Source organism: Pongo abelii, chromosome 4, assembly GCF_028885655.2.
Source record: "Pongo abelii isolate AG06213 chromosome 4, NHGRI_mPonAbe1-v2.0_pri, whole genome shotgun sequence".
Taxonomy (NCBI): Eukaryota; Metazoa; Chordata; class Mammalia; order Primates; family Hominidae; genus Pongo; species Pongo abelii.
The window spans coordinates 156,902,983-156,929,440 of NC_071989.2; the positions used below are offsets into that span (position 1 = coordinate 156,902,983).

Sequence of the window (26,458 nt, forward strand, 5' to 3'; positions counted from 1 at the left end):
TTTTGGGGAGTAGGTATGTTTTTGAGTAGGAGAGAGTGAGTTGATATCATTTGGTCCCCTAGTTCCAGCATACCTAATGCTCACTCCATCTCATCCTATTCCAATTATATCATTGTATTACTCCGTTCTTTCACTGCTATAAAACAATACCTGAGACTGCATGATTTATAAAGAAAAGAAGTTTAATTGGCTCATGGTTCTGCAGGCTATGCAGGAAGCATAGGGGCTTCTGCTTCTGGGGAGGCATCAGGAAGCTTCCAATCATGGCAGAAGGCAAAGGGGGAGAGAGGTGCCTCACGTGGTGGGAGCAGGAGCAAGAGAGAGAGAGAGGTGAGGTGCCACACACCTTGAAACAACCAGATCTCATGAGGACTCACCATCGCGACGACAGCACCAAGGTGGATTGCATTACACCGTGAGAAACCGCCCACAATGATCCCATCACCTCTCACCAGGACCCACCTCCAACACTGGGGATTACAATTCTACATGAGATTTGGTCAGGGACACAAATCCAAACCATATCAATCAGTCAATAAATTCATTTACTTTTTGGTTTAATCTTGTTATAATTCGTCACTTATAATGGGAAGATCTTGACTAATACAGAGGAATGAGATCATTATTATGTATGAAGACTGCAGAGAATAAAAAGTGAAGCAGCTCTCTGCCTTTGGCTCCCTTGTGCCCTGGAACATTACCCGTTACTACCTCTAGATGGAAGCCTCATTCTTCTGTCTTGCCTTATTTAACTAGTTCTTTATTTCACTAGAAGGGTCCAGAGAGCTGTGCATAACTACATTCTCCATCAGCTTTCCAGTTAAACACACAGTCCAGTTCTGCTGGCAATAGAGACCCTCATCTTCTTTCATCTCCCTCCTCTTTTCTTTTGTGTCCCCCTGGTCAGTAGGTTCTATCAGGATGGCTCTCTCTGGAGCTGGAATGAAAGAGTTTCAGATTTTTCTAGTTTCAAAAAGTAAAGCAGCTTCTAAAATACAGACATTTGTGTTAATATTGGCTGTCTCTTATAGCCTAACACTATTTCCTTATTTAGTCTATGTCTCTGCTTTACACAAAATAACAAAAACAAAAATGAAATCTTCTCCTCCAAAGACAGATGCAGAGGAACAATCCTGTATTACCACAGAAAACAAAGAAAAACATCAAAGAAAATTGTATCCTTTCTTTTTCTCTCTTCAAAATATAGAGCTCACAATTATTCTATTTTAGTACGAAAACAAACATGCAAAGTCTAGAAACCCCTGATTTATAAATGTCTTCACTATTGTGTGAAAATCCTGTGCTGGTTGAAAGACAAACATGAACACAAATGTAAAAGCAAGGACATTTGGAGGGGGCTCTGGGTGTGAGCTGACAATGGAAATAATCATCCAAGGTTCCAGATGAGAACACAGGTGTTCCATTACAGGAACAGGCAGTGTGACACTAAGGCACAGCACATAGGCAGAGATAGAGCTGTAACAATAATTAGCCCAGGTTCAGGGAACACACGTACCATGCCAAGTGCCATAGCATGTTTTATATGCCTTGTGTCAATTGATCCTCTCCACAGTCTTATAAGCCTAATACCATTATCACCCCCATACTACAAATGAGGGAACTAAACTCACACAAGGTAAGTAAACTATGTAATCTTGTAGTTCATGAAGAAGGACTGAGATTCAAACTCAAATTATCCTGCTTCTAACCACAACCTTATGTTGTCAAACCCAAATGGAACCAGAAAAAAAGAGGACAGGTAGAGGTGATTATAAGAGATTTTCAAAAAAGTACAGACCCATATCTTCTTAAAAATATTAGTCTCTTCTTTAAGAAAGTATTCTCCCTAGATGTAATAATGAATTAATAGTAGTTTCAACAATTTAAGGACATTGAGCAAGAGCCTGACTCCTCTAGATAAAAGTGCAGAACATAGTTTATCTCTAACCACTAGGACAGCTTCCTCATATCTTCATCTGCCTCCTGATTTTGCAGACCCTTGATCTTCAGAGTGTGCGTAAGGGCCAGCATTGGGAGCTGTTACCAATGAAGAATTACAGATCTCACCTCAGACCTACTGGGTCGGATTCTGTATTGTAGCAAGATCTGCAGGGCGCTTGACCTGCAGGGCACATTGCAGTTTGAGAAGAATCGGTTTAGAACTCTTAGGGCAATTTTTCAGAAAAATGAGTGGATTATTAAAAAATGGCTTTGTTTTTTCCCTGAAAGACACAAATACTTCCAAGATATTGTGGAGCTTGTTGTTAATGACTCTGAGAAAGATTTACTTCAGCATCTTTAATGGTTAGCAGTCAATGGTTAAAAAAACAAGCTCTAAATCCAAACAGTCTGAATTCAAACCTCAACTCCACCACATATTATTTAAGTGACCTCCAGCAAGTCATTAAACTTAACCCCTCTGTGCCTTAACTTTCTCGTGTGAAATAAACTGCCCTTGGTACATAGGGACTACATAAGGACTTGTTTTTATTATTACTATTGCTTTACAATGATATCATTATTATTTTATTATCCTTATTGTTATCATCACCATCATCATAATTATCATTGCTCTGTTACTTTCTCTTGCTACAGATAGGAAAATTTACATTACCTGGGAGAAAAACAACCTTGATAGGAGGTGTAAATCAATTTTATTTGAAGCCACTGAATGAAAAAATATAGCTGCTCAGCTCTCATAGGACATCATTCTCTTCTTTGAATCTTACAATTACTATGATTCAACTATGACTTCAGGCAAATGATCCTGGTTTTATCTTTTCTATGACCTCAGCTCCAGTTCCAGAGCTCCAGTCTCCTGGTAGACCCTGTATCTGAATTTTCTACCATCATCTTACAATACAGAGATCTAAAACTCAAACAAGCATCTCTCACCACAGGCCAGCTCCTCTTCCCTATTTCAGGCCATGGAGCTTCATTTTCCCAGTCATGAGGCTGAACAATTTTGCTCTTTCTTTGTCCCTCCATGGCTCTACCTATGGCCATTACAATCGTCAAACTCTCTATTGAAGTTCTTAAACCATTTGTGTTTAAGGATCATTTTTTCAAAAACTTTCAAGCCATCAAAGACTAATATTTGTATAAAAGACAATAAAATGGATCACTAGAAAAGGAAATAATAAAAAGTCAAAGAAAGTATAAGACCAAAATTTATCACATTCAGATATAAAATCAATTTCAATAAACCCAGTAAGTACAAATACAGGGAAAGAAAAAAATGAGAAAACTGAACTCATTTATAGAAAGTATGCATACAGGTGATCAATATACCTAGTTATTACACTCATAATTTTTGCTTTTCTGCAATTATAAATATTGAGTAAAATAGCAATTTTACATATGAAACACCTATATGAGTATTTTGAAAGAATATGTTCTTATAGCTGTTAAAAGATTTAGTGTACTCCTTGATTATTAACTCATCTAATTTATTGGTATCAATGCTGCCTCCAGAAGAGTCTATATATTTAAACTCTTTCTGTGTTGTTCTGCTTAAATAATGCTCATGTTTGAAAAGCAAATCTCACAGGAAATATTTATGTTAAATTTAGAAAATACATGTTAAAGCAATTTCAGCAAGCTCAGGATATTCTATTTTAACTGTTAGATGATATTAAGAAAGTGATACTGTATTTTCAAAATTAATCTTCAGTCCTCATTAGTATTCAGTTCTAAAAAAAGTGGTATAAAATTACAGTTAATAAATTACATCTGTTCCTATGACAGATGTAATTTATTAACTGTAATTTTATACCACTTTTTTTAGAACTGAATACTAATGAGGACTGAAGATTAATTTTGAACACTTTTACACTGTTGGTGGGACTGTAAACTAGTTCAACCCTTGTGGAAGTCAGTGTGGCGATTCCTCAGGGATCTAGAACTAGAAATTCCATTCGACCCAGCCATCCCATTACTGGGTATATACCCAAAGGACTATAAATCATGCTGCTATAAAGACACATGCACACGTATGTTTATTGCGGCATTATTCACAATAGCAAAGACTTGGAACCAACCCAAATGTCCAACAATGATAGACTGGATTAAGAAAATGTGGCACATATACACCATGGAATACTATGCAGCCATAAAAAATGATGAGTTCACATCCTTTGTAGGGACATGGATGAAATTGGAAATCATCATTCTCAGTAAACTATCGCAAGAACAAAAAACCAAACACCGCATATTCTCACTCATAGGTGGGAATTGAACAATGAGAACACATGGACACAGGAAGGGGAACATCACACTCTGGGGACTGTTGTGGGGTGGGGGGAGGGGGGAGGGATAGCATTGGGAGATATACCTAATGCTAGATGACGAGTTGGTGGGTGCAGCTCACCAGCATGGCACATGTATACATATGTAACTTACCTGCACATTGCGCACATGTACCATAAAACCTAAAGTATAATAATAATAATAATAAAAGAAAGAAAAAAAAAAATAAATTACATCTGATGAAAGAAATAGATTCTGGTTCTGTAAAGTTGTTATGTATAAGTATTCTTTTGACAGAAAATAACATTTAAATTGGAAACAAATGTGTAAGGTTTTGCTGCTAACTTTTCACAGATGTTTAATATCAAAATTACCACTACCACTTATTGCTAATTGTTGAATCATTTACATATGTCATAAGAAGTTGTAGAAACTGTTTATCCAAGCATCTAACTTTCATTTTTTTGTTAGTTCATGAAAAACATTCTACATTCTTTCCTTGAATGGAAGTATTAAAATCATTAAAAATACCGAAGATCTCAGACAAGTAAATAAGTATGGCTCATTCATATCCTTAAAAGTCTGAGATCAAACTGGTTTCAAAACTTGCCATAACAGGACATTTGTGTGGTAGTTGAAATATTTAACAGAGCATTTCTACTTAAAAGCTATAAAGACAGTAACTATTGTTCAGATCAGCATCCATAATATTACATAATAAAGATAATAGTATTCAAGAAGTAATGCTGTAACCTTATGTAATTCAGTTTTTAATGTCATTAAGAACACTTTAGTTCAACTGCTTTTCTTTTCCATAGTGAGACTTTCTCCATGAAGGTAATAGTGATTTATATTCTAGTACGAGTTCTTTCATCTAGGCAACCACTCCAGCATGTTTTCTTGTCATCATAGGTTCAGTATCAAAGTATAGAACTATGCAAAACTTCAGTTTAAGACCATATTTGCTTACAATGTAATCTTTCAGAATTTTAGGTAGCTCAGAGTTAATCACATTTGTTGCCAAAGAGGAAAAAATAAATCTTCCTTCATATTTACATCACCATGTGTAAATTACACAAGTGCTAGTCAAGTTACAGTGGAAGATGTTTCAGCAGCTTCACTTATTCTATGAATTAATATTTTATACCACATGTCAGCATGCTATGGTGTTACTAGAAACTGATAGCTGAGCAACCATCTTTGCCAAAAATTCACCCAATATTTCCAAGTAAACATCTTTGATCCAATCTCTCACTGATGTCTCAGCAAATGTATATGCTTATACTAATCTGCGCAACCTGTAGTGACATTTAATAAGAAGCCCACAAAGCACTAATACACTTATGTGAAACTTTAAACTTTTTTTTTTTTTTTTTTTTTTGAGAGGGAGTCTCGCTGTCTCCCAGGCTGGAGTGCAGTGGCGCGACCTCGGCTCACTGCAAGCTCCGCCTCCTGGGTTCACGCCATTCTCCTGCCTCAGCCTCCCGAGTAGCTGGGACTACAGGGGCCGGCCACCACGCCCGGCTAATTTTTTTTTTTTTTTTGCATTTTTAGTAGAGATGGGGTTTCACCGTGTTAGCCAGGATGGTCTCGATCTCCTGAGCTCGTGATCTGCTCGCCTCGGCCTCCCAAAGTGCTGGGATTACAGGCGTGAGCCACCGCGCCCGGCCAAACGCTAGTGTTTTCACTGCTTAATTTGCCAAAACATTTCCATAAGTGATGAAACACTATGGTTTAGCTGTTCATAATGGCTATGAAATTAAATTCAATTTTATATGGTAACATACATTGGAGTAAAACCAATACAAACTCATTTCATCTTTATTTCTTCTGAGTCAATTTTATCATCATTTGTTTTACTACTTGTACTGTATTCAGAATAGGTGTGTCTATTTCTTGTTAAAAAAATCCAGTTAGGCTTATTTTTCTATATATAAATTATGGGTAAAGTGAATACAAATTTGAGTTTCCTAATTTATCTAATAAGGTTAAATAAATAAATTTTTAAAACAGGTTTATCTAAAATTAAGATAATTCTAAAAATTAAAAAGATATAAATTATTCTTTTTTTTGGACTGTTATACATTTTGGGGACAAGTAGTGCTGGAAGAAGCATGAGCAAAAGCCCTAATTTGTACCATTTATTCATTTTTGCAGTGTAAATACTCTCAAGTGGTCAAATTCAAGCTGCCCTTAGCAATCAGTTTGCAAAATCCCTGAATACTTGAGGGATTCTCAAGGGCTGATGTAAGCTGACTCTAGCACACTACCTTAAGTAAAAAAACTAAGCTTAAAATACTACATATTGTATCTTATCGAAATTTAAAGCTATTTAATTCTTTCGCTTTGTTAAATAGCCTATTAAAAAGATGGAAAGACAAACTCTAGACTGCAAGAAAACATTTGTAAACCACATATCCACTAAGAACTAGTGTTTAGGATATATAAACTCAACAGTAAAGAACAAACAACCCAATAGAAAATGGACCAAAGTCTCTCTCAGGGTGTACTGTCTATTCTGCACCTAACTTCCAAATATTATTTTTCCTTTGTAATAAATTGCCCTATGCTGCACCTCATTTGCTGTGTGTCTCTTGTTTCAATTCATTTAAACTATGAAGACAAGAACCAGGGTCTCACAACAGCCATCAACATTGTTGGTGATAGGTTATGTTATTTAAACTTTTATATACTTAGCTATATTTTATCCCCTTTGACAAGCGAATGTCTAATACTAAGAGTGATGTGTTAAAGTTTTCTATTATTATTTTGTTTCTGAACACTTCTCCTTGATAGTTCTGCATCATAAAATTGGCTGTATTTATTGTAATTGGAGTCTTTAGCATTGTAAAGTGTTCATATTTGTCTTAATTTGATGACTTTTGGCCTAAATTCTACTTTGTCTGTTATTGACTAAGGATCAAGGGGCTAAGAATAGCAGAAATAAGCATCACTGGAGGATGGAGTTCATACATACATAATTTATCTTCCCATGTTTCTTCCCTTGCTGTATTACTACAGTTGCCAACAACAACAACAACAACAAAATTTGCCACCTACTACTATGTTGCTTAGGAGAGATCCCTGATCCTCTCTGAGATCTACCTTCCACATATGTAAAATGCCCGTATTACTTCTTAGTGTTGTTGTAAAGACTAACAGCACTGACAGCATTGGCAAATTGTGAACTTTTTTTATGGTTGTATTTGAAAATGAGAGTGATACAGGCTTCATTATCAATGATAAGGTAGAAATTTCTTCTAGAAAGGGTACTGCGTTGTCACAATATCCTGGATCAGCCTCCACTGGTAGAGGAACTCACAGGAAATCATCCACCCAGATTGGGCCTAGATTTACTTCCATGGCACTTTGATGTTCCCTTCATGTGCTCCAGAATTAAAACAAAGATATCCCAGACAACCTGCAGGGAACTCATTGAACGTACAAAAGACACATGGATATATCAGTCACACTCACAGGAGAGTGAGGGAACACCTAGTTGTATTGACTATTTCTTTCCTGTCTCAGAGAAGAGACATGGGTAAGAAAAAGACTCAAACAATTGAACCAACCCTTTATTACATACTTTGCTACCAATAAGTGTATACAAATCCCATGGATACAGATTCTATCTCTGTGACTTACCATGACACATGACACACAGAATTATTAAGTAGGTTGATAAAGTGTGTTATGGAAGCATGAATGTCACAAACCAAAAAGAATACAGAAAAGGACTGAACAATATTTCTAACAAGCACAGTCATGGTTAAGAGCATGAAGACAAGACAGATTCCAGCCCTTTCCTCTTAATCCAGGAAGGCTTCTTAGAGTAGGCAGGGTTTCACAAGCCAATTGACTATACAAACAGTTGAGCTAGGTTGGTTCTTGCATTGCTATAAAGAAGTGCCTGAGACGGGGTAATTTATAGAGAAAAGAGGTTTAATTGGCTCACGAGTCTGCAGACAGTGCATGAAGCCTTGTGCCAACACCTTCTCTTCATACCTTCTGAACTCTGTTGCTGTCTCAGATGCAGCAGCCCTTTATGCTCTCTGGTTCCAGTAGACTTGACTGCCACTGTCTCTTTCACTTTCCCCTCTTGCTGTCATTTCTAAGTATTTATTTCTGGAAGGCAGATATTCTTCTTCTACTGACTTGTATCTCCTAAGATCATTTGGTTTATTTTCCTTCTTGGCCTTCAGGGGCCAAACTGCCTAATTCTCACAGCTATACCATTCCCTGTAAGTCTCTTGCCTTAGGCTTTAACCCATTTTTCAATGACTCAAGCCTCTTCTAATTGGGCCAGTCCTGCCTCTTGGGCTCCTTTCATCATCTGGGGTGTAATCTAAGTTTTCCCTTCTGTATTACTAAATGTTCCCAGCTCCTCATCTCCTGCTATCTTCTGTGGCCTCACCATTTGTTCTTTCGTCATTGCTCTAGCTTTACGTGTCACTTCCATCATTCTGTCTCTTGCACAGCTCTTATTCATTTAGCTACTCCCTCACTTCAAATGCTTTCATTTCCTCACTGCCCCAGTTGTCACCTCATGGAGAACTAGAGCAGAGCTTCATACGCACATTAGAATTCCTAGGAATTTTATAGACCATATCTGTCTCCAAGCTCCTCCATTCACTTTGTTTCTCTACTCTGTTTTCATATCAGCGAATGTCTATTCTCTCTACTGTCCTTGTATCAACTTTCCCTCTTTCTAAATGCTATTCATCTTCCTTGAGCTGATTTGAAAAGTGCTACGTTCCACCAGTGCCATTTCTTGCTTTGGTGATTTAGCTCTTCTCAGCTACACAGTTTGTCAGCTAATCTCACTGACCAGATCTACGTCCCTTCCTCAACACACACTTATTTTGCCCTCAGCTACTTTTTACTCCTCAGTTGCTCACCTATCCCAGATGCTCCTATAGTATGGAACCACATCCATTTCCTGAACTTTTCTTATCTTCTCCACTATTTAATCCACCGTTGTGCTGTCCACCATTTCCACTCTGCTCATTTCTTCAACTTGTCATATATCTTACTAAAATGTTCCTGCAGCTATAATCTCTTGCCCTTGCCAAGCCACTTGAGTTGTCCTGATGTTCCTGATCAATTGTCAGAAACTGTCCTCAAGGGCTTTTAAGAAATTTTTTTCCTCATTGCTCATTATACTAATTGTCTCCTTGTTCCTTTAATTCTTTCAAATTTCTAGTTGATTCTATACTTCAGCCTTTCTCAGACTCTTAAAACTGTTCCCAGCTGTTCCTGCTGACCTCAGTCACAAAGCATATTTACTATCTTGCTCTATGCCCTAAAAAGTGCACTTTCCTGTTGTTTGCATTTTATTGTATTTGTTTTGCTTCTAATTGATATTTAAATTATGCACATGTTCATTTCCTAAATTGTTCCCATATCCCACATTACTCCCAAATTCAGTAATTATCCCTATCTGGAGTTAGCCAAACTATGGAGATCAAGGGCATAGTCCTTCACAAGACTGCTCTCACTTCTGACACAAATTGCAAGTTCAGAAGTTCCTATAACCACTCACAGGTTCAACAATTTGCTTGAAGGACTCACAGAACTCCCTGAAAGCTATTATACTCATGGTTATATTTTATTATAGCAAGAAGATACAGATTAAAATTAGTCAAAGGAAGAGACACAGGGCAGGGGAAGGCAAAGCTTGCTTTGTCCTCTTTCTGTGGAGTCAGCACACATTACTTTCTGTGTAGCATCAATGTGTGACAATACATGTGGAGTAATACCAACCAGGGAGTTTCCATAAGCCTTGGTGTCCAGAGTTTTTATCAGGGCTTTATAGCAAAAGCATGATTGATTGATTGCTTGATTGCCCACATGGTCGAACTCAGTCTCCAGGTCAATTGGAGCCCTCACCCTAAATTACATTGTTGGTCTTTCTGGTATGAACAGCCCCACCCTAAATTGTCAGGTGTGGCCAGCAGCATCCTAAGATCTGTTGTGGCCAGATGCTGCTCTAAACAAGGACACTCCAACTTAAATTACATCTCAGAAGTCAAGAATAAAGGCCAAATCCTTTTTTGGAAAAGACCAATTTCTTCATGACACAATTCCGTATCTCTTTACTACACAATTCCATATTCTCTGATGCTACCATGTCCTACACAGTGTTCGGGTTAATTTAGTACTCATTTCTTCAACTCTTTCTTCTCTGTATTTGTGCTATTATTACTCTTTAGCTTTTTTCACTTTTCCTATTTCTCAGACATTGCCCAAATAATCTCACTTCTTTTTCATGGTCCCCATTTCATCATATACTTTAGTTTTTTTCATCTCCTACATAAAACTGGAATTGGAGTTTGTAAGGAGGTCCCATTTTTTAAATTGAAAAGCTACCACTACCTGGCTGGTCACGGTGGCTCACACCTGTAATCCCAGCACTTTGGGAGGCTGAGGTGGGCGGATCACGAGGTCAGGAGTTTTGAGATCTGCCTGGCCAATATGGTGCAACCCCATCTCTACTGAAAATACAAAAATTAGCTGGGTGTGGTGGCGTGTGCCTGTAGCCCCAGCTACTCAGGAGGCTGAGACAGAAGAATCGCTTGAACCCGGGAGGCGGAGGTTGCAGTGAGCCAAGATTGTGCCACTGCACTCCAGCCTGGGCAACAGAGCAAAACTCCATCTCAAAAAAAAAAAAGAAAAAAAAAAAAGCAAGCAAGCAAGCTACCACTACCTTTACCTATATGTTTCTAATCCTCTTGCCATCATCAGGAATGCATTTTCTGTTGCAGTGCTTTTCCTTCAGTATTGTCCCAGGGTTCATAGAGCCTGATTCCTTTCTTTCATGCTTTCTTTTTCTCCCCCCAATCCATCTCCTGCATCAAGGCTTTTATCTCAGGGTCTGTCTCATTTCCCATTATCATTTTTTAAAAAAATGTTTTCCAATGTGGAAAAAAAACCTAAGGATGTTTTTCATAGTTTAAAATTTTGGTCAAATTATAACAAACCCATCAAACAATAATGTCATTAGTAACAAAGAACCAGCTGAGATGGGTGGTATGATAACACCCATCTCTTAAAGTTAACAAGACATTTCATTTTTATTGCATCAATGCATCATGGATTTTTCCAGCAAAGCATTTTGATTTATAATATTTATTTGTATTCAAAATGGAAGCATTACCTTGTCCTGTTTAATAATTTAAAATATAATGCATTATGTTAAGGCAAGTTAAAAAGTACCACTAAATTTTAATAATTTTTCTTTAAGATGGTTTTCTTTAAGGTTTTCTATATCGAAGATGAAACATTCAGTAAAACACGTACATTTATAGAAATGTTAGGGAACTTCCATGCACCTATGTGAGTTCTATAGGTACAAAGACAAAAAACTATTTTAATGAAAAATCATGAGAAAAATTAACATATACATATATAGCATGTAAAACATCTATCACAAACCTTTTTATAAATATCGCATTTTTAAACTACAAATCTCTCTTAAATGAAATATAATAATTACATGTTTAACATTTTCAAAATAAGCTATTAAAATACCTGGCATGTATTAAGCTATTAATTATAATCTTTTGACTTTCACTGTATTTTTTACACCAGTTTGTTAAAACGTATTGTTTTTTACTGCAATATACAACCATTGAGTATATAAATGTAAAATCTCTGGGAAATTTATTTTCTAAATACACTAACTAAAGCTTCATAATTCCTAGACAATTCTTCTTCATATGATATGATTTTTATTGTTACATATTCTGCTTTATTATGTGATGTTTATTTCAGCCAGAAATATCTCATTTTTGAATTAAACAATTTTTATAGAATTATATTGCAAATAAAAAATTCAAAAGTTGTTCCACTACACTAAAAACAGTCTATCTTTAAATATTCTGATTAACACAAATGTCATGAGTTCTCTCACTACTAATTTGTTCCACTTTCTTCTGGAGGACAGTTTGTGTTTATTTTGTGAAGTCTGTCACTAGCATGTTGGAGAAGAGCTGTGGGCTTTGGTTTCTGCAGACTGATGACCTTGTGCTTCTCTGGTCTTTGGGAGTTCTAGGAAATGATGATAAGATCTTACCACCACACCCAGTATCCTGGGTCATAAGCCTGAATCTGGAAAGACAACATATAACAGCAAAGATATGTCTCTACAGATAAATACAGGTAGCTCTGTATCCTTATTCAGCATCTAATTCTGTCCAGGTCCCAAATACCAACTCTCATATGTAACACCCCCTTCTCTCCAGTTCAGTCCAACCACTCTTCAAAATCTCCTTAATCCTACTTTCACACACTCCTCATGGGAAAACCTAAGTCTTTAAGGCATGAAGTGCATGATCTGTCCCATCTTTGATTCTGGATTATGGCTGTGACCAACCCCATTATCTCTATTCAGAATTTGGAGTAATCTATCAGTATGTGGAAGAGATATCTGCATTCATGTATTCATTGCAGCATTATTCACAATAAATGTGGTATGTACACACAATGTAATACCATTCAGCATTAGAAAGAAATTTTGTCATTGGGACAATATGAATGAACGTGGATTACATCATGTTAAGTGAAAGAAGTCAGGCACACAAAGATAAATACTGCATGATCTCACTCATATGTGGAATCTTCAAAAGTAAATCTCATACAAGCAGAGAGTAGAATGGTAGATACCAAAGGCTAAAGAGAGAGGAATTGAAAAGATGTTGGTCAAAAGACACAAAGTACAGTTAGACAGGAGGAATAAGCTCAAGAGATCTATTGTACATCATGATGACTGTAGTTAATAACGATATACTGCATACTTGAAAATTGCTGAGAGATTTTTAAGTGTTCTCATCACAAATGATAAGCAGGTGAAGTGCATATGCTAATTAGCTTGATTTAGCCACTCTACAATGTATATATATTTCAAAGCATCATATTGTATAATATGAACATACACAATTTTTATCTGTCAATTAAAAATAGAAGAAGGGAAAAAAGAGTGAGAATGCTTTAAGAAGAAGCCACTGTCCACACGCTCTGCCAAATACCCACATGGATTGACTCTTCCAAACAGGAGCATGGAAGCTCCTGATGTCATCAGTCATCTTAACCTGGCAACCAGGGCAGTTGGAAGGAAAACATTGAGGGATGACTCACTTTTCCTGGAGAACAGAGTTAAACAACATCCCATGACACTGATGCAACCTTTTCTAATCCTCCAGCACCATCTTTAATAACTCACAGACATTTTTTAATCCTTTCCCCACAAATGCCACATTCTCTCCATTTAAAACACAAAATATTTTGGAGTCCTATCTACTCCTTTCCATTCTCATTTCAGACCTCAGAATGTTGAGAGGAGGACATTTGACAAGGAATTGACAAAGTTGACAAGGAAAGTTACGGTAAGAAGAAATGGTAAAACCTCACAAGAGGGAGACAAGTATATAAAAAAGACTCCAGGTACATTGTCTTATTGAATGAAAAACTTTGCCCCAAATACTATGTCTTGCAAAGCTGTTTTCCTTGCCATTTACTAACATTTATGTGCATGGCCCTGTATTAGAGAAAACTATACGTTAGTCCAAACTGCACCATTTTGTAAGGTCCCCCTCCATTTTGCAGACCTTGGTCAGAGTGAAACATTCCATGGGGGTTCAGGCCATGAGAAACATCCTGCCTAGCCACCTGACCCCAAAGCACAGGAACATCCTTATCATACCCTGCTGGGCAAAGGCCCACCTGAAGGAACATCCCTATTATATCTTGCTGGGCAAAGGTCCAGGGAACATCCTAATCACATCCCACCAGAAAAACGGCCAAACCATCGGATCATATAAACATCTTATCAATATTTTCACAGGCAGCAAGCCAATACTGCCCAGACCCCTCCTACCCAGGCCTATAAATTACCCCAGCCTGTAAGTGGCAGTTGGCTCTGGCATTAAGCTGGTCCCCAACTTCCGCAGGTTGCACCAGCAATAAACCTGCATTGCTGTAGAAACACCAATTCTCTCTCTCTCTGCCTTTCTTTAACTCTTGCCTTCCCTTCAAAACCTAACATTATATACAACCCTATTCTCAGGATCTTAAAGTCTAGGACATGTTTTGGGATTAAAGAGAAACCCCATTGAGATTCTAATAAAAAGCCAGAAAATTATACATATGTTCACATATACTTCATATTGTGCATAAAATTTAAGGGAATCTGTAGGTACCCTAATGACTGTCTTTCACTTATAACTCAAAAACTTTAGCTATAACATTTATAGATATATAGATACTTTGATCCAGAAATTTCACTACCATTGATGTATCTAGTATAATATCACCTATACAAAAAGACTCACAGGAAAAATCTCTATTTCAAGGCAGAATATGATGCTTTGGTGCAGGTGGGAGAGAATGCCATGAGAGGACAGATTTTTTAAAAGTGAATGTCACCATCACAGAGTGTATCATCATATCCGGGGAAGCTTCTACTGACACTCCTAACTTGTCATTCTAACAATCTTAAATACATTCAGCTTTCCATGGCGTCTTTAAAGTCCTGATTGTGATCCACTGCTTGAACTTTGGCAATAACACATCTAACATTTCCACCTGTAGCAAAATTTTATTTTGCATTTCTGTCACTTAGAAGTTACTAATAAAACATTGTCAAAACTAAACAAAGCTTGATACTATTCAAGTGGTCAGAAAAAATTTTATCAGTAATACTCTTGCTATAGGGAAATAGCTCAGCGTAAACCAAACTCAACTTTGATTTGTACAGAAGTGACTGAGTGTTTTAAGAAGAGGACGAGGAATCGAGAGTAGAGAATAGTAGGGGCTTGAGCAGTCAAGAAGGTCAAAGTTCACAAAGATCAGGGCAAGAGGAGTTAGTTAATGTGGCCAGGCCAGCTGGGTTTGTTAACTGGTGCTTATTCCAAGAAGAAACAAACTTTTTTTATGACAGGAGCAGACATGCAAGATAAAGTGAGGCTCCCACTTAAGTAAGGCCCTTATCCTCTCATGGGGACTGAGAACAAGATGAAGTGGTATCTCCCTGAAGGCTTGCAGTTCAAAGAGACAGTGCTCAGGTCTTTGAGGAAACAAGTTTTGAGTTTATATTTTAAAGGGAAGAGAAAGGATTTCTAATTGCAAGCTTTCTAAAGTAACTCCTTTAAGAGGGGTTTTAGAAGTCTATCTGTCCATCACCAGGTTTTGGCTGGAACAAAGTAAATTCTCCCAGCAGTGTTAAGCTTTTGTAGGCTAGCATTTTATGGAAGGCTGGAGTCATCCTAGGGATGTGATCTTGAGCTTTTGGAAACTATGCTAGGGTTTGTTCAGAACTCTTAGTGCATTTTGGTAAATATGGGGAGGAATAAACAAAATCTTAGGTGTTGAGAACCTGCAGTTTCTCTAGGCCTAGGTGAGAAGAGGACTCAAAGGAGCCTGACTAGGTTTGGTCTAGGAGGAGCCTTTGTCACTACAGAAATACCTCATTTTGCTGCATTTCATTTTATTGTACTTTGCAGATATTGTGCTTTATATAAATTGAAGGTTTGTGGCAATCCTGTGCCAAAGAAGTCCATTGGCACCATTTTTCCAATAGAATATGCTCATTTTGTGTCTCTGTTTCACATTTTGGTAATTTTCACAAGATTTCAAACTTTTTCATTATTATTATATCTGGTATGGTAATAGTGATCTTTGATACTATTGTATTGTTTTGGGGTGCCACAAACTATGACATATAAGATAGTGAACTTAATTGACAAAAGGGTGTTGTTCTGACTGCCACACTGAGTAGCTGTGCTCCCATCACTCTCCCTCTCCCTGGGTCTCCGTATTCCCTGAGAAAGAACAATATTAAAATTAGTCCAGCTGAAAACTATACAATGGCCTCTAAGTGTTCAAGTGAAGAGTTGTACATCTCTCATTTTATTTTATTATTTTATTATTATTTTTATTATTTTTGAGATGGAGTCTTGCTCTGTCACCCAGGCTGGAGTGCAGTGGAGCGATCTCAACTCACTGCAAGCTGCGCTTCCCAGATTCATGCCATTCTCCTGCCTCAGCCTCCCGAGTAGCTGGGACTACAGGCGTCCACCACCACGCCCAGCTAATTTTTTGTATTTTTAGTAGAGACAGGGTTTCACCATGTTAGCCAGGATGGTCTTGATCTCCTGACCTCATGATCTGCCCGCCTTGCCCTCCCAAAGTGCTGGGATTACAGGTGTGAGCCACCGCGCCCAGCTGCACATCTCTCATTTTAAATCAAAAGCTAGAAATGATTAAACTCAATAAGCTTAGAAGGCATGTCAAAAGCTAAAACAGGCCAAAAGTAAGGCCTCCTGCAACAAATAGCCCAAGTTGTGGATGCAAATAAAAAGTTCTTGAAGGAAAGTAAAAGTGCTACTCCAATGAACACATGAAAAAGAAAACAAGGCCGGGCACGGTGGCTCATGCCTGTAATCCCAGCACTTTGGGAGGCCGAGGGGGGCAGATCATGAAGTCAGGAGATTGAGACCATCCTGGATAACACGGTGAAACCCCGTCTCTACTAAAAATACAAAAAATTAGCCGGGCGTGGTGGCAGGTGCCTGTAGTCCCAGCTACTTGGGAGGCTGAGGCAGGAGAATGGCGTGAACCTGGGAGGCAGAGTTTGCAGTGAGCCGAGATCGTGCCCCTGCACTCCAGGCTGGGTGACAGAGCTAGACTCCATCTCAAAAAAAAAAGAAAGAAAGAAAAAGAAAATAAAACAGGCTCATTGCTGATATAAAGTTTGAGTGGTCTGAATAGAAAATCAAACCAATCACAAAATTTCCTTACGCCAAAGCCTAGTCCAGAGCAAGGCCCTAATTCTCTTTAATTCTGTGAAGGATGAGAGAGGTGGAAAGCTGCAGAAGAAAAGTTAGAAGCCAGCAGAGGGTATTCATTAAGGAAATAAGTCATTTCTATAGCATAAAAATGCAAAATGAAGTGTTGATGAAGAAGCTACAACCAGTTATCCCAAAGATTTGCCTTAGATAATTGATGAAGGTGGCTACACTACACAATAAATTTTTAATGTGTACAAAACAGCCTTTCACTGGGAGAAAATGCTATCTAGGACTTTTATAGCTAGAGAGTGGAAGTCAGCGCCTGGCTTCAAAGCTTCAAAGGCCAGGTTGACTCCCCTGTTAAAGGAGAATGAAGCTGGTGACTTTAAGTTGAAGCCAGTGCTCATTAACTACCCTGAAAATCCTACTGCCCTTAAGAATTGTTAAATCTACTCCATCTATGTTCTATAAATGGAACAACAAAGCCTAGATGACAGCTCATCTGTTTACCACATAGTTTACTGAAAATTTTAAGCCCACTGTTGAGAACTACTGCTTAGAAATAATGACTCCTTTCAAACTATTGCTGCTCATTGACAACGCATTTAGTCACTCAAGAGCTCTGATGGAAACGTATAAGAAAAAGAATGTTGTCTTCACGCCCACTGACACAACATCCATTCTGCTGACCATGAATCAAGGACTAATTTGACTTTCAAGTCTTATTATTTAAGAAAAACATTTCATAAGAATATAGCTGCCATAGATGGTGATTCCTCTGATGGCAAAGTAAATTGAAAATATTATGCAAAGGATTCACCATTCTATTTGCCATTAAGAACATTTGTGATTCATGGGAGGAGCTCAAAAGAACATTAGCAAGGGTTTAGAAGGTGAATAAAACTGTCATGGACAGAGGGGTTCAAGACCAGTAGAGGAAGTCGCTGCAGTGTGGTGGAAATAGCAAGAAAACTAGAATTAGATTGGAGTCTGAAGATGTGCCTGAATTGTTGTAACCTCATGATTAAACTTCAATGGATGATGAGTTTTTTCTTATTAATAAGTAAAGGAAGTGGTTTCTTGAGATAAAATCTACTGCTGATGAAGATATTGTAACAGTGTTGAAAACACAATAAAAAATTGAGAATATCACCTAAACTTAGTTGATAAAACAGTGGCAGTTTGAAAGGATTGACAATTTTGAAAGTTCTTTGGGTAAAGTTCTATCAAAAATCACTGCATGCTACAGAGAAATCTTTCTGAAAGAAAGAGTCAATTGATGCAGCAAACTTTACTGTTGTCTTATTTTTAAAACTTTCCACAGCTACCCCAACCATCATCAATCACCACTCTGATCAGTAAGCAGCCATCAACATCAGATCCTCCACCGGCAAAAAAATAACAACTTGTTAAAGGTTCAAATAACTGTTAGCATTTTTTAACAATAAAGATTTTTAAATTAAATTATGTCTATTGTTTTTAGACATAATACTATTGTACATTTAATAGACTACAGTACAGTGTAAACATAATTTTTATATCTACTGGGAGACCAAAAAAATCTGTGTGGCTTGCTTTATTGCAATAATCACTTTATTTTTGTGCTCTGGTAATGATCCTGCAACATCTGCAAAGTATGCCTGTATATCAGACATAAGTAAAGGAAAGTCTTTTGAATCCACAATACATTGACTGAGTTTAACTTGGGTATAACCACAGGTTTTCAGAGTTGAATGAGGACTCAGAGACCATCTAAATCATCTCTGATTTCTTTTGCAGTATTCCTAGTGGACCAGCATCTACAGGATTTTCCACAAAAAGGAAACACACCTCATGATGAAGCATGAACGTTGCTGTAGAGATCTGATTGATAGGCAGCTCTGCTTACCTTAAATTCACAGCTACATTTGTGATGCTTTCAACCTTCAGAGCCTTTCACGACAGAACAGGTTTTTACTCTCTCTCCCAGTTAGTCATATAAAATGCATATTCCTACTTCTACTTAATGCATTCTCAAATTTTTCTTCTCCACTGAAAACAAAAACCCTCAAGTTACTAGAGTCATTTCTCATGACCTTTTTTTTTTTCTCTTTCTACCCTGGGCCATTTGATCTGGACATGCTACATTTAGGTAGTATCCATGTTTTAAATAAGTAGATACAACCTTAATTAATAAAGCCTTTTGATTAGCTGATAAATCTTTTTATAGACTATGTTTGGGCACTGCTAGGACTGGTGTATTCCTTGTATTGATGCAGTGGTGGTAGCCGCCAAGTGGGAGTAGGCAATGGTTCTCCCTCAGCCCTAAGGCATACATTTATCCTTTGGCCTTCTCTCCTAACAGCAGCTCTGCAAAGGGGTCTCATGTGGCGATTCCTCAAGGATCTAGAACTAGAAATACCATTTGACCCAGCCATCCCATTACTGGGTATATACCCAAAGGATTATAAATCATGCTGCTATAAAGACACATGCACACGTATGTTTATTGAGGCACTATTCACAATAGCAAAGACTTGGAACCAACCCAAATGTCCAACGATGATAGAATGGATTAAGAAAATGTGGCACATATACACCATGGAATACCATGCAGCCATAAAAAATGATGAGTTCATGTCCTTTGTAGGGACATGGATGAAACTGGAAATCATCATTCTCAGTAAACTATCGCAAGGACAAAAAACCAAACACCGCATGTTCTCACTCATAGGTGGGAACTGAACAATGAGAACACATGGACACAAAGGGGAACATCACACTCTGGGGACTGTTGTGGGGTGGGGGGAGGGGGGAGGGATAGCATTAGGAGATATACCTAATGCTAAATGACGAGTTAATGGGTGCAGCACACCAGCATGGCACATGTATACATATGTAACTAACCTGCACATTGTGCACATGTACCCTAAAACTTAAAGCATAATAATAATAAAAAAAAGAAATGATATCAAAAGAGATCTTATAGATAGCTAAGGCAGCAAATTATTCTGATGAATTTACAAATGTCACTAGATATATATCTGTTATCTAATTTTAAACATCTGGATATTTTGTAAATAAAAATTCAATTATTTTTAAGCTAAAAAAAAAAAAAGAATCTTTAAGCTCTTTACCTTAAACTAGTCATATCTCTTAAGTTCCCATTATTGCAGCTAAATAGCAGGGAGAATAGCCATTCCTATTTCCTAAGATTGCTTTAAGTATGAAATGAGATAATGCACACAGCAGGTGTAGTGCAGTTCTAGCACTTCATAAGTGATGAATATATGGTTAATTTTCTTATTATAACAGTCCATCCTTAGAGCCACTATTCTATACCTGGATTCCTGCACAGCTACAGTGCTGACTTCCCTATTTCCCTTCAGCTAACTAACCCAAAAACTCCTCATACAGGCCTTGCTCCAATTTAATTCCCTCACCCTTCTCTAACCCTCTAATGAGTTATCCCACTCTTCCTTGTGACACCCCAAATCTATAAGGGAATAAATCCTCAATACTCTCAATTTTTTATATTAATTTTTTATGCTTTTCTTCAAAACCTTTTCCTATTTGTCCTGAGAATACTCGCCGGTAGCAGTTGTGGCTGCAGCATTTACCCCAAGAAGAAGGAGGTGACAATGCTGTCAACATTCCACAATTGTCTTAGTCCATTCTCACAATGCTATAAAGAACTACCTGATACTGGGTAATTTATGAAGAAAAGAGGTTTAATTGACTCACAGTTATGCAGGCTTAACAGGAAGAATGACTGGGAGGCCTCACAAAACTTACAATCATGGCGGAAGACAAAGGGGAAGCAAGTACCTTCTTCTAACGGTGGCCAGAGAGAGGGGGAGCGGGGAAGTGCCACACACTTTTAAACGATCAGATCTCATGGGAACTCACTCACTATCATGAGAACAGCAAGGGGAAATCTGCCCCCATGATCCAATCACCTACCAGGCCCCTCCTCCAACACATGGGAATTACAATTCGAGATGAAATTTGGGTGGGGACACAGAGCCAAACCATATCAACCATGATACTGTGATTGAAGTAGACAGCAGAAATGGAAAGAAAACTAAGGAGCCATGTGCCATGTGGATTATAACAAGAATATGGGAGCGGTGGATTTGGCTGATCAGATGCTCACTTCTTAACCAACTGAGATCAAATGTTTGGTATAAGAAATTCTTTCACTACCTTCTAAAAATTACAGTGCTGGACTCCTACATCCTGTTCAAGAAGGACAATCCTGAGCACACAATTAGCCATGTAAACTTCAGACTGACATCGATTGAAAGAATGCTGGAAAAACATCACAGACCATAGCTGCAATGTCTTTGAGGTCATCCATGCTCTGATGATGTCACTCTTCTTTGCCTGTCTGGAAGACATTTCCCCAAGAGCATAACACCAACATCAGGGGGGTGGAATCCAACTGGTCACTCCAAGTTTGCTGCTCACACAATGACAAGCATAGCAAGATCTGGAGAAAAATGGAATATTTTTGTGTATAATATGATGTTCTGCTTTGTGTTATTCTGTGCTTTGAAATTTACCAAATAAAAAAAAAACTACTAAATACTGATCATCATTTACATTTCTGTTACATTAGGATTAGAGATAAGTTCTGTTTAGAAATAACTCCAAGAACAGTTTTTGTATTTTATTTTCACATCGAAAATTAGATTTACTTCAGCCTCAAAGAGCATGTTTATGTAAAATTAAATGAATGCTGGCAGCAAGCTGCACTTTTTTTTTCTAAATGGGAAAAGAGCTAATTTTATTCTGCCTTCTTCATGATGAAACCAGGACCATAGTTATTCTCTCTTACAAGGCCTCAAGATTTTCTCCTTGGAGGACTATAAGGATAAATGAAAAAACTATCCTGAAATGGACTGCTTTTATCTTCACAGGCTTTGACTCTCATTTCAAAAACCTCCTCCATAATTTGTGCCTCAGTATCCGGCTGGAAAATTTCCTCTCTATGTAAACGGCTTCCAAAACCCAAACCAACCCCTCTCCTGATCCCTTGACCTTACCTTTCCTCATCCTTTTCAATCGAGAGACATTTATCTCCACCCACTGGATACACCCTAAGGATCATTATCTCAGCCCCACCCCTGAGAAACAGTATCCGACAACTTGATTCCTAGCCCTGTCTCAATAAACAATTGTTCTTATTTCCTATACCTACCATATTTTGCCTAAACCTTGATCTCTAAACACTTAAATGCCTGTACCTTGTGTAGCCCATCAGAAACTTCTGGAACATTTAACTCTCTTTCAAGCTTTGCCACCTCCTAATGCAGTCTTTAATGGTATCCTCAAGCCTCTGATGTATCCATTCCCTATCTATAAAACCACTGTTCCCTATTTCTCACTCTGTGTCGCACAAACTTTGGGAGAAATACGAGGAATAGTACTAATTGGGCCTCCTAAAATCTAGTTCTAACTTTTCTAGTGGCCATTAATCTTTAGATCCATTGCTGACTATCTGACATGCTGCCAAGTCTTCTATCATCTTTCTCAAGCTCCCAAACGAACCCAGTTCTCCCAGTGCAAAAAAGCAAACCAGCACTGAACAACTAGAGCCTACCTTACAGTGGGCTTCCCCCATCTCTCCTTCCTTACCCTTCAAAATATGCCTGTCTCTACATTTATCCACTCTTCTCTCTCATGTGTCAGAGAAAATGGTTTTTCATCTGTGCTCTTAACCTTATTTTCTATCTTTCTATATGTCTCTAATTAGCCACTCTCTACCATGTATCTAAAATTTCTTCTTCTCTTTGATTTTAAGACATGCTCAGTCTATCCTAGATCTTTCTGTAGCCTCAGCTTCTTCCATTCCTCCTTTGACTATCAAACATTTAAAAAAATTCTGTGATCCTATCTTTTACCACCATTTTGACCACCCTTTGACCCTGTTCCCACTCCTCTTTGATAAAAGTGCATTTTCAAACTGCAATAAAGATACCTCATCTTGAAACATAATGGCTTTTTCTTAGGATTCATTCTTTTCAAACATTCACGGCAAACAATGAAACCTACAATTACTTCTCCTTATTGGAACCTTCACTTTGCTTCTTTTCCTTGACTGAACTCAGCAGTTTCCTCCATTAATTCTATCACGATCCTTGGAAGATTACTTAAATCCTCTGAGTCTTAACTTACTCACTGGCAAAACTAGGGTAACAAAAATTCCTTCCTTAATGAGTTGTTATGAAGAGCACATTCCATATTATTAGCTACCATATATCAAGATCTAATTATGAGCTTGGCACCCTGATACACAAATACACACAAACCACACAAACATACCACACAGACACCTCACAGACATGCATCCATAAGTGATTATATGCACAGTTGACCCTTGAATAAAATTGGTTTGAACCGTACAGGTTCACTTATACATAGATTTTCTTCTACCTCTGCCACTCCTGAGACAGTAAGATCAACTTTTCCTCTTTCTTCTTCTCCTTAGTCTACTCAAGATGAAGACAACAAAGATGAAAACTTTTATGATGATCCATTTCCACTTAATTAATATAAATATATTTTCTCTTCCTTATAATTTTCTTAATAACATTTTCTTTTTTCTAGTTTACTTTGTTATAGGAATACAGTATATAATACATGTAACATACAAAACATGTGTTCATTAACTGTTTATGTTATTAATAAGGTCAACAGTAGACTATTAATAGTTAAATTATTGAGAAATTGAAAATTGTATGTTAATTTTTCAACTGTGGTGGTGTCGGCACCCCTGGACCCCATGTTGTTCAAGAGTTGACTGTATAATGTGTGTGTGTGAGAGAGTGTGTGTCTGTAAAATCTAACACTCAAAACAACCTATGAGATAAATATTATTTCTGTCATAAGGATGAAGACACTAAAGTATCAGATGTTAACATAAATACTAAAAAACACACAGTCAACATTTTTTAGAACAAAGATTCTAAATGAGATCTACTCAATGCCCATGCTCTTAACTACTAGATTACATTGCCTCCCAAACAGATATAGGAGTAAAATATTAGGAGATTATGAAATATCATTTATTAGTCACTTAATATGTCTTGTAGATGCTAGTTTTAGAATGTAAAAATAAACCCGCCAAGCAGTAAACTAGTGGGACAGTCTACTGCCTTCCCCCAGGTCTTCATACATATGTCCTTAAACTCAATAGGCAAACTGCAGCTATTTGGACAGTTGTGCATGGACAATACAGTTTACAATCTAATGTCAGCAACTCATAGCATTAACTTTTGGTTTGTCAATAATAATAACAATCACAATAATATTATTAAATGCACTATGCTTTAGAGCAGACTTTTATGTATATGATTCCAATTATGTGAACTCTGTTGTGGCTAACAACAGGCCCTCCGACTGGGATGAAACTCAGTCTCTGGGATGGTCTCTGCTGTTTGCCAACTATTCTAGTTCTTCATCCTACCTTCAGGTCAGGAACAGGTCAGGACAAGGTAAGACTGTGTATTAATCTGTTTTCAAGCTGCTGATAAAGACATACCCAAGACTGGGTAATTTATAAAGAAAAAGAGATTTAATGGGCTCACAGTTCCACATGGCTGAAGAGGCCTCACAATCATGGCAGAAAGTGAATGGCATGACTTACATGGCAGCAGGCAAGAGAGAATGAGAGCCAAGTGCAAGGGGAAACCCCTTATAAAACCATCAGATCTCGTGAGACTTATTCACTTCCATGAGAACAGTATGGGGAAACTACCTCCATGATTCAATTATCTCCCACCAGGTCCCTCCCACAACATATGGGAATTACAATTCAAGATGGGATTTGGGTGGAGACACAGCTAAACCATATCAGATTGATGGCACTCACTCCATACATAACAAAGAATGTGATGGCCACAAGACCATGAGAGGAAGTGACAGCAGTATTGCTCTGGGCTGCAAGTTTTAATTGCTAAAATGAGAACTCCTTGAGAACTAACTCCACTTCACCTTGACTACAGTATTCCAAATAGTGATGACTCTGCCCACTTGGCATCCACAGTGAAGGCAATGTAGCATGATCAGCTGACTACCATACAAGTGTAGCTTGAGTAAGAAACAAAGTTTTGTTTTAATTCACAGAAATCTTGTGGTTACATGTTATCACAACATAACCAAGCCTTTTGGATTGATAAAGGCTCACAGAATATAACGACTTATCCAAGATTATACAGGTAGAAAACATCAGAAGTATTATGTTAGTGCTTTTCTCCATACCTCATAAATGCTAACGTCAGTGTTCCTTCCATTAGGTCCCAGTTTGCTTCATTGGTTCATTACCTCAAAAATAAACAATATTTCCCCAGGTTCCAAGATATAAACGTAGGTGTAATCAGTCTAATCTGGGTTTAATAGATTCCAGTTTTGTAAAATAAAGGAGGTTTGAGATTTTCACTTATTTCATAAGTAAGTCAAGAAGCTCATACTTAGTCCCTTCTAGTTCATGATGTTTAGAATTCTTAACAGTCCCACCTTTGGGGAAGATAGAAAATACCTCTTACCTCAAATAATCAAATCATTGGTCAGATAAGAAGCAGCAATTCAGTAACAAGGACTGTAACACAGCCCAGGGTGTGGCACTATGCTTTGAGATCCTCTGGATGACCTCACAGGAAAGGTGGAGAAACCAAGCCTTGCATATATATAAACATGACCCCTTTCCTGGGATATGGTCGATGCAGCTGTAGTGACAATCTCAGAGCAGCTTCTGCACCACAGCCATTTCCAGCATGAAGATCACTGGGGGTCTCCTTCTCCTCTGTACAGTGGTCTATTTCTGCAGCAGCTCAGGTAAGTTAAGGTCAGACAGTGCCCTATATAGCCATTAAGATTGTTTTCACAAATAATCCCTCCTGGGATGTGAGCATTTCAGAAACATCTGGTTGTAAGAATTTAAAGTGTACTGGTTTGTAGTAGGATCTTATGTTCCATCTGGAGTTTGAGAGACTTGAGTCCAATGTCTTCACTTTCAAGGATTCTTATTTGCATCCATAGAACAAAAAATGATCTAATTTCTCTGTAAGTCTTCCATTTCTATGTTCATATGGACACTGAAGTTGTCAGTGTTATTAGATATACCACTTCTTAGTGCAAAGATACAGAAAAACTTCGATGTCTTCCCAAATCAGTTTGGAGGGATTAAAATAAAACACAAGTCTCAAAAAGCCAAGGGTCAACAATTAGACTTTTATACTGTGAAAAATTAATTAAAGTGTTTCCAGCCCCATAAAGACATTCCATTGCATTTCTTTATGTCAATTGGGAAGGAAAGGATATCAGAGATGATCCTTCAGGCTCTTAGGAGTGATGTTTTTAATACGTCTTATTGCTACCTGACTTTAGCCATTATCAAAAACACTATGAGGTTCAGAAAACATCCCGTGATCAATAAATAAAGG

The 26,458-nt window shown here is 37.7% G+C and overlaps 1 protein-coding gene and 1 long non-coding RNA gene across 10 annotated transcripts in view; one reads left to right on the top strand and one right to left on the bottom strand.

Annotated features, from left to right (window-relative positions):
* Window positions 1–3,132, bottom strand: part of LOC134761439 (uncharacterized) — a 17,661-nt gene extending 14,529 nt beyond the window's left edge. Inside the window, exon 1 of the long non-coding RNA XR_010140050.1 lies at window positions 2,615–3,132. This is a non-coding gene — a long non-coding RNA (uncharacterized LOC134761439). The remainder of the gene's footprint in view (window positions 1–2,614) is intronic.
* The window catches only part of SPINK7 (serine peptidase inhibitor Kazal type 7), a 27,803-nt gene continuing 2,767 nt past the window's right edge, over window positions 1,423–26,458 (top strand). The window contains exons 1-4 of one of the 9 annotated variants that reach the window (XM_054556041.1): window positions 1,433–1,636; window positions 12,302–12,408; window positions 13,568–13,689; window positions 18,813–18,982. In XM_054556041.1, coding sequence (XP_054412016.1) covers window positions 18,946–18,982 — 37 coding nt within the window. In that variant the 5' untranslated portion in view covers window positions 1,433–1,636; window positions 12,302–12,408; window positions 13,568–13,689; window positions 18,813–18,945. Of the gene's footprint in view, window positions 1,637–12,190; window positions 12,409–13,567; window positions 13,690–18,812; window positions 18,983–25,640; window positions 25,851–26,458 lie in introns of those variants that run through there. The other 8 variants (XM_054556039.1, XM_054556038.1, XM_054556037.1 and 5 more) reach the window with 8 other exon arrangements.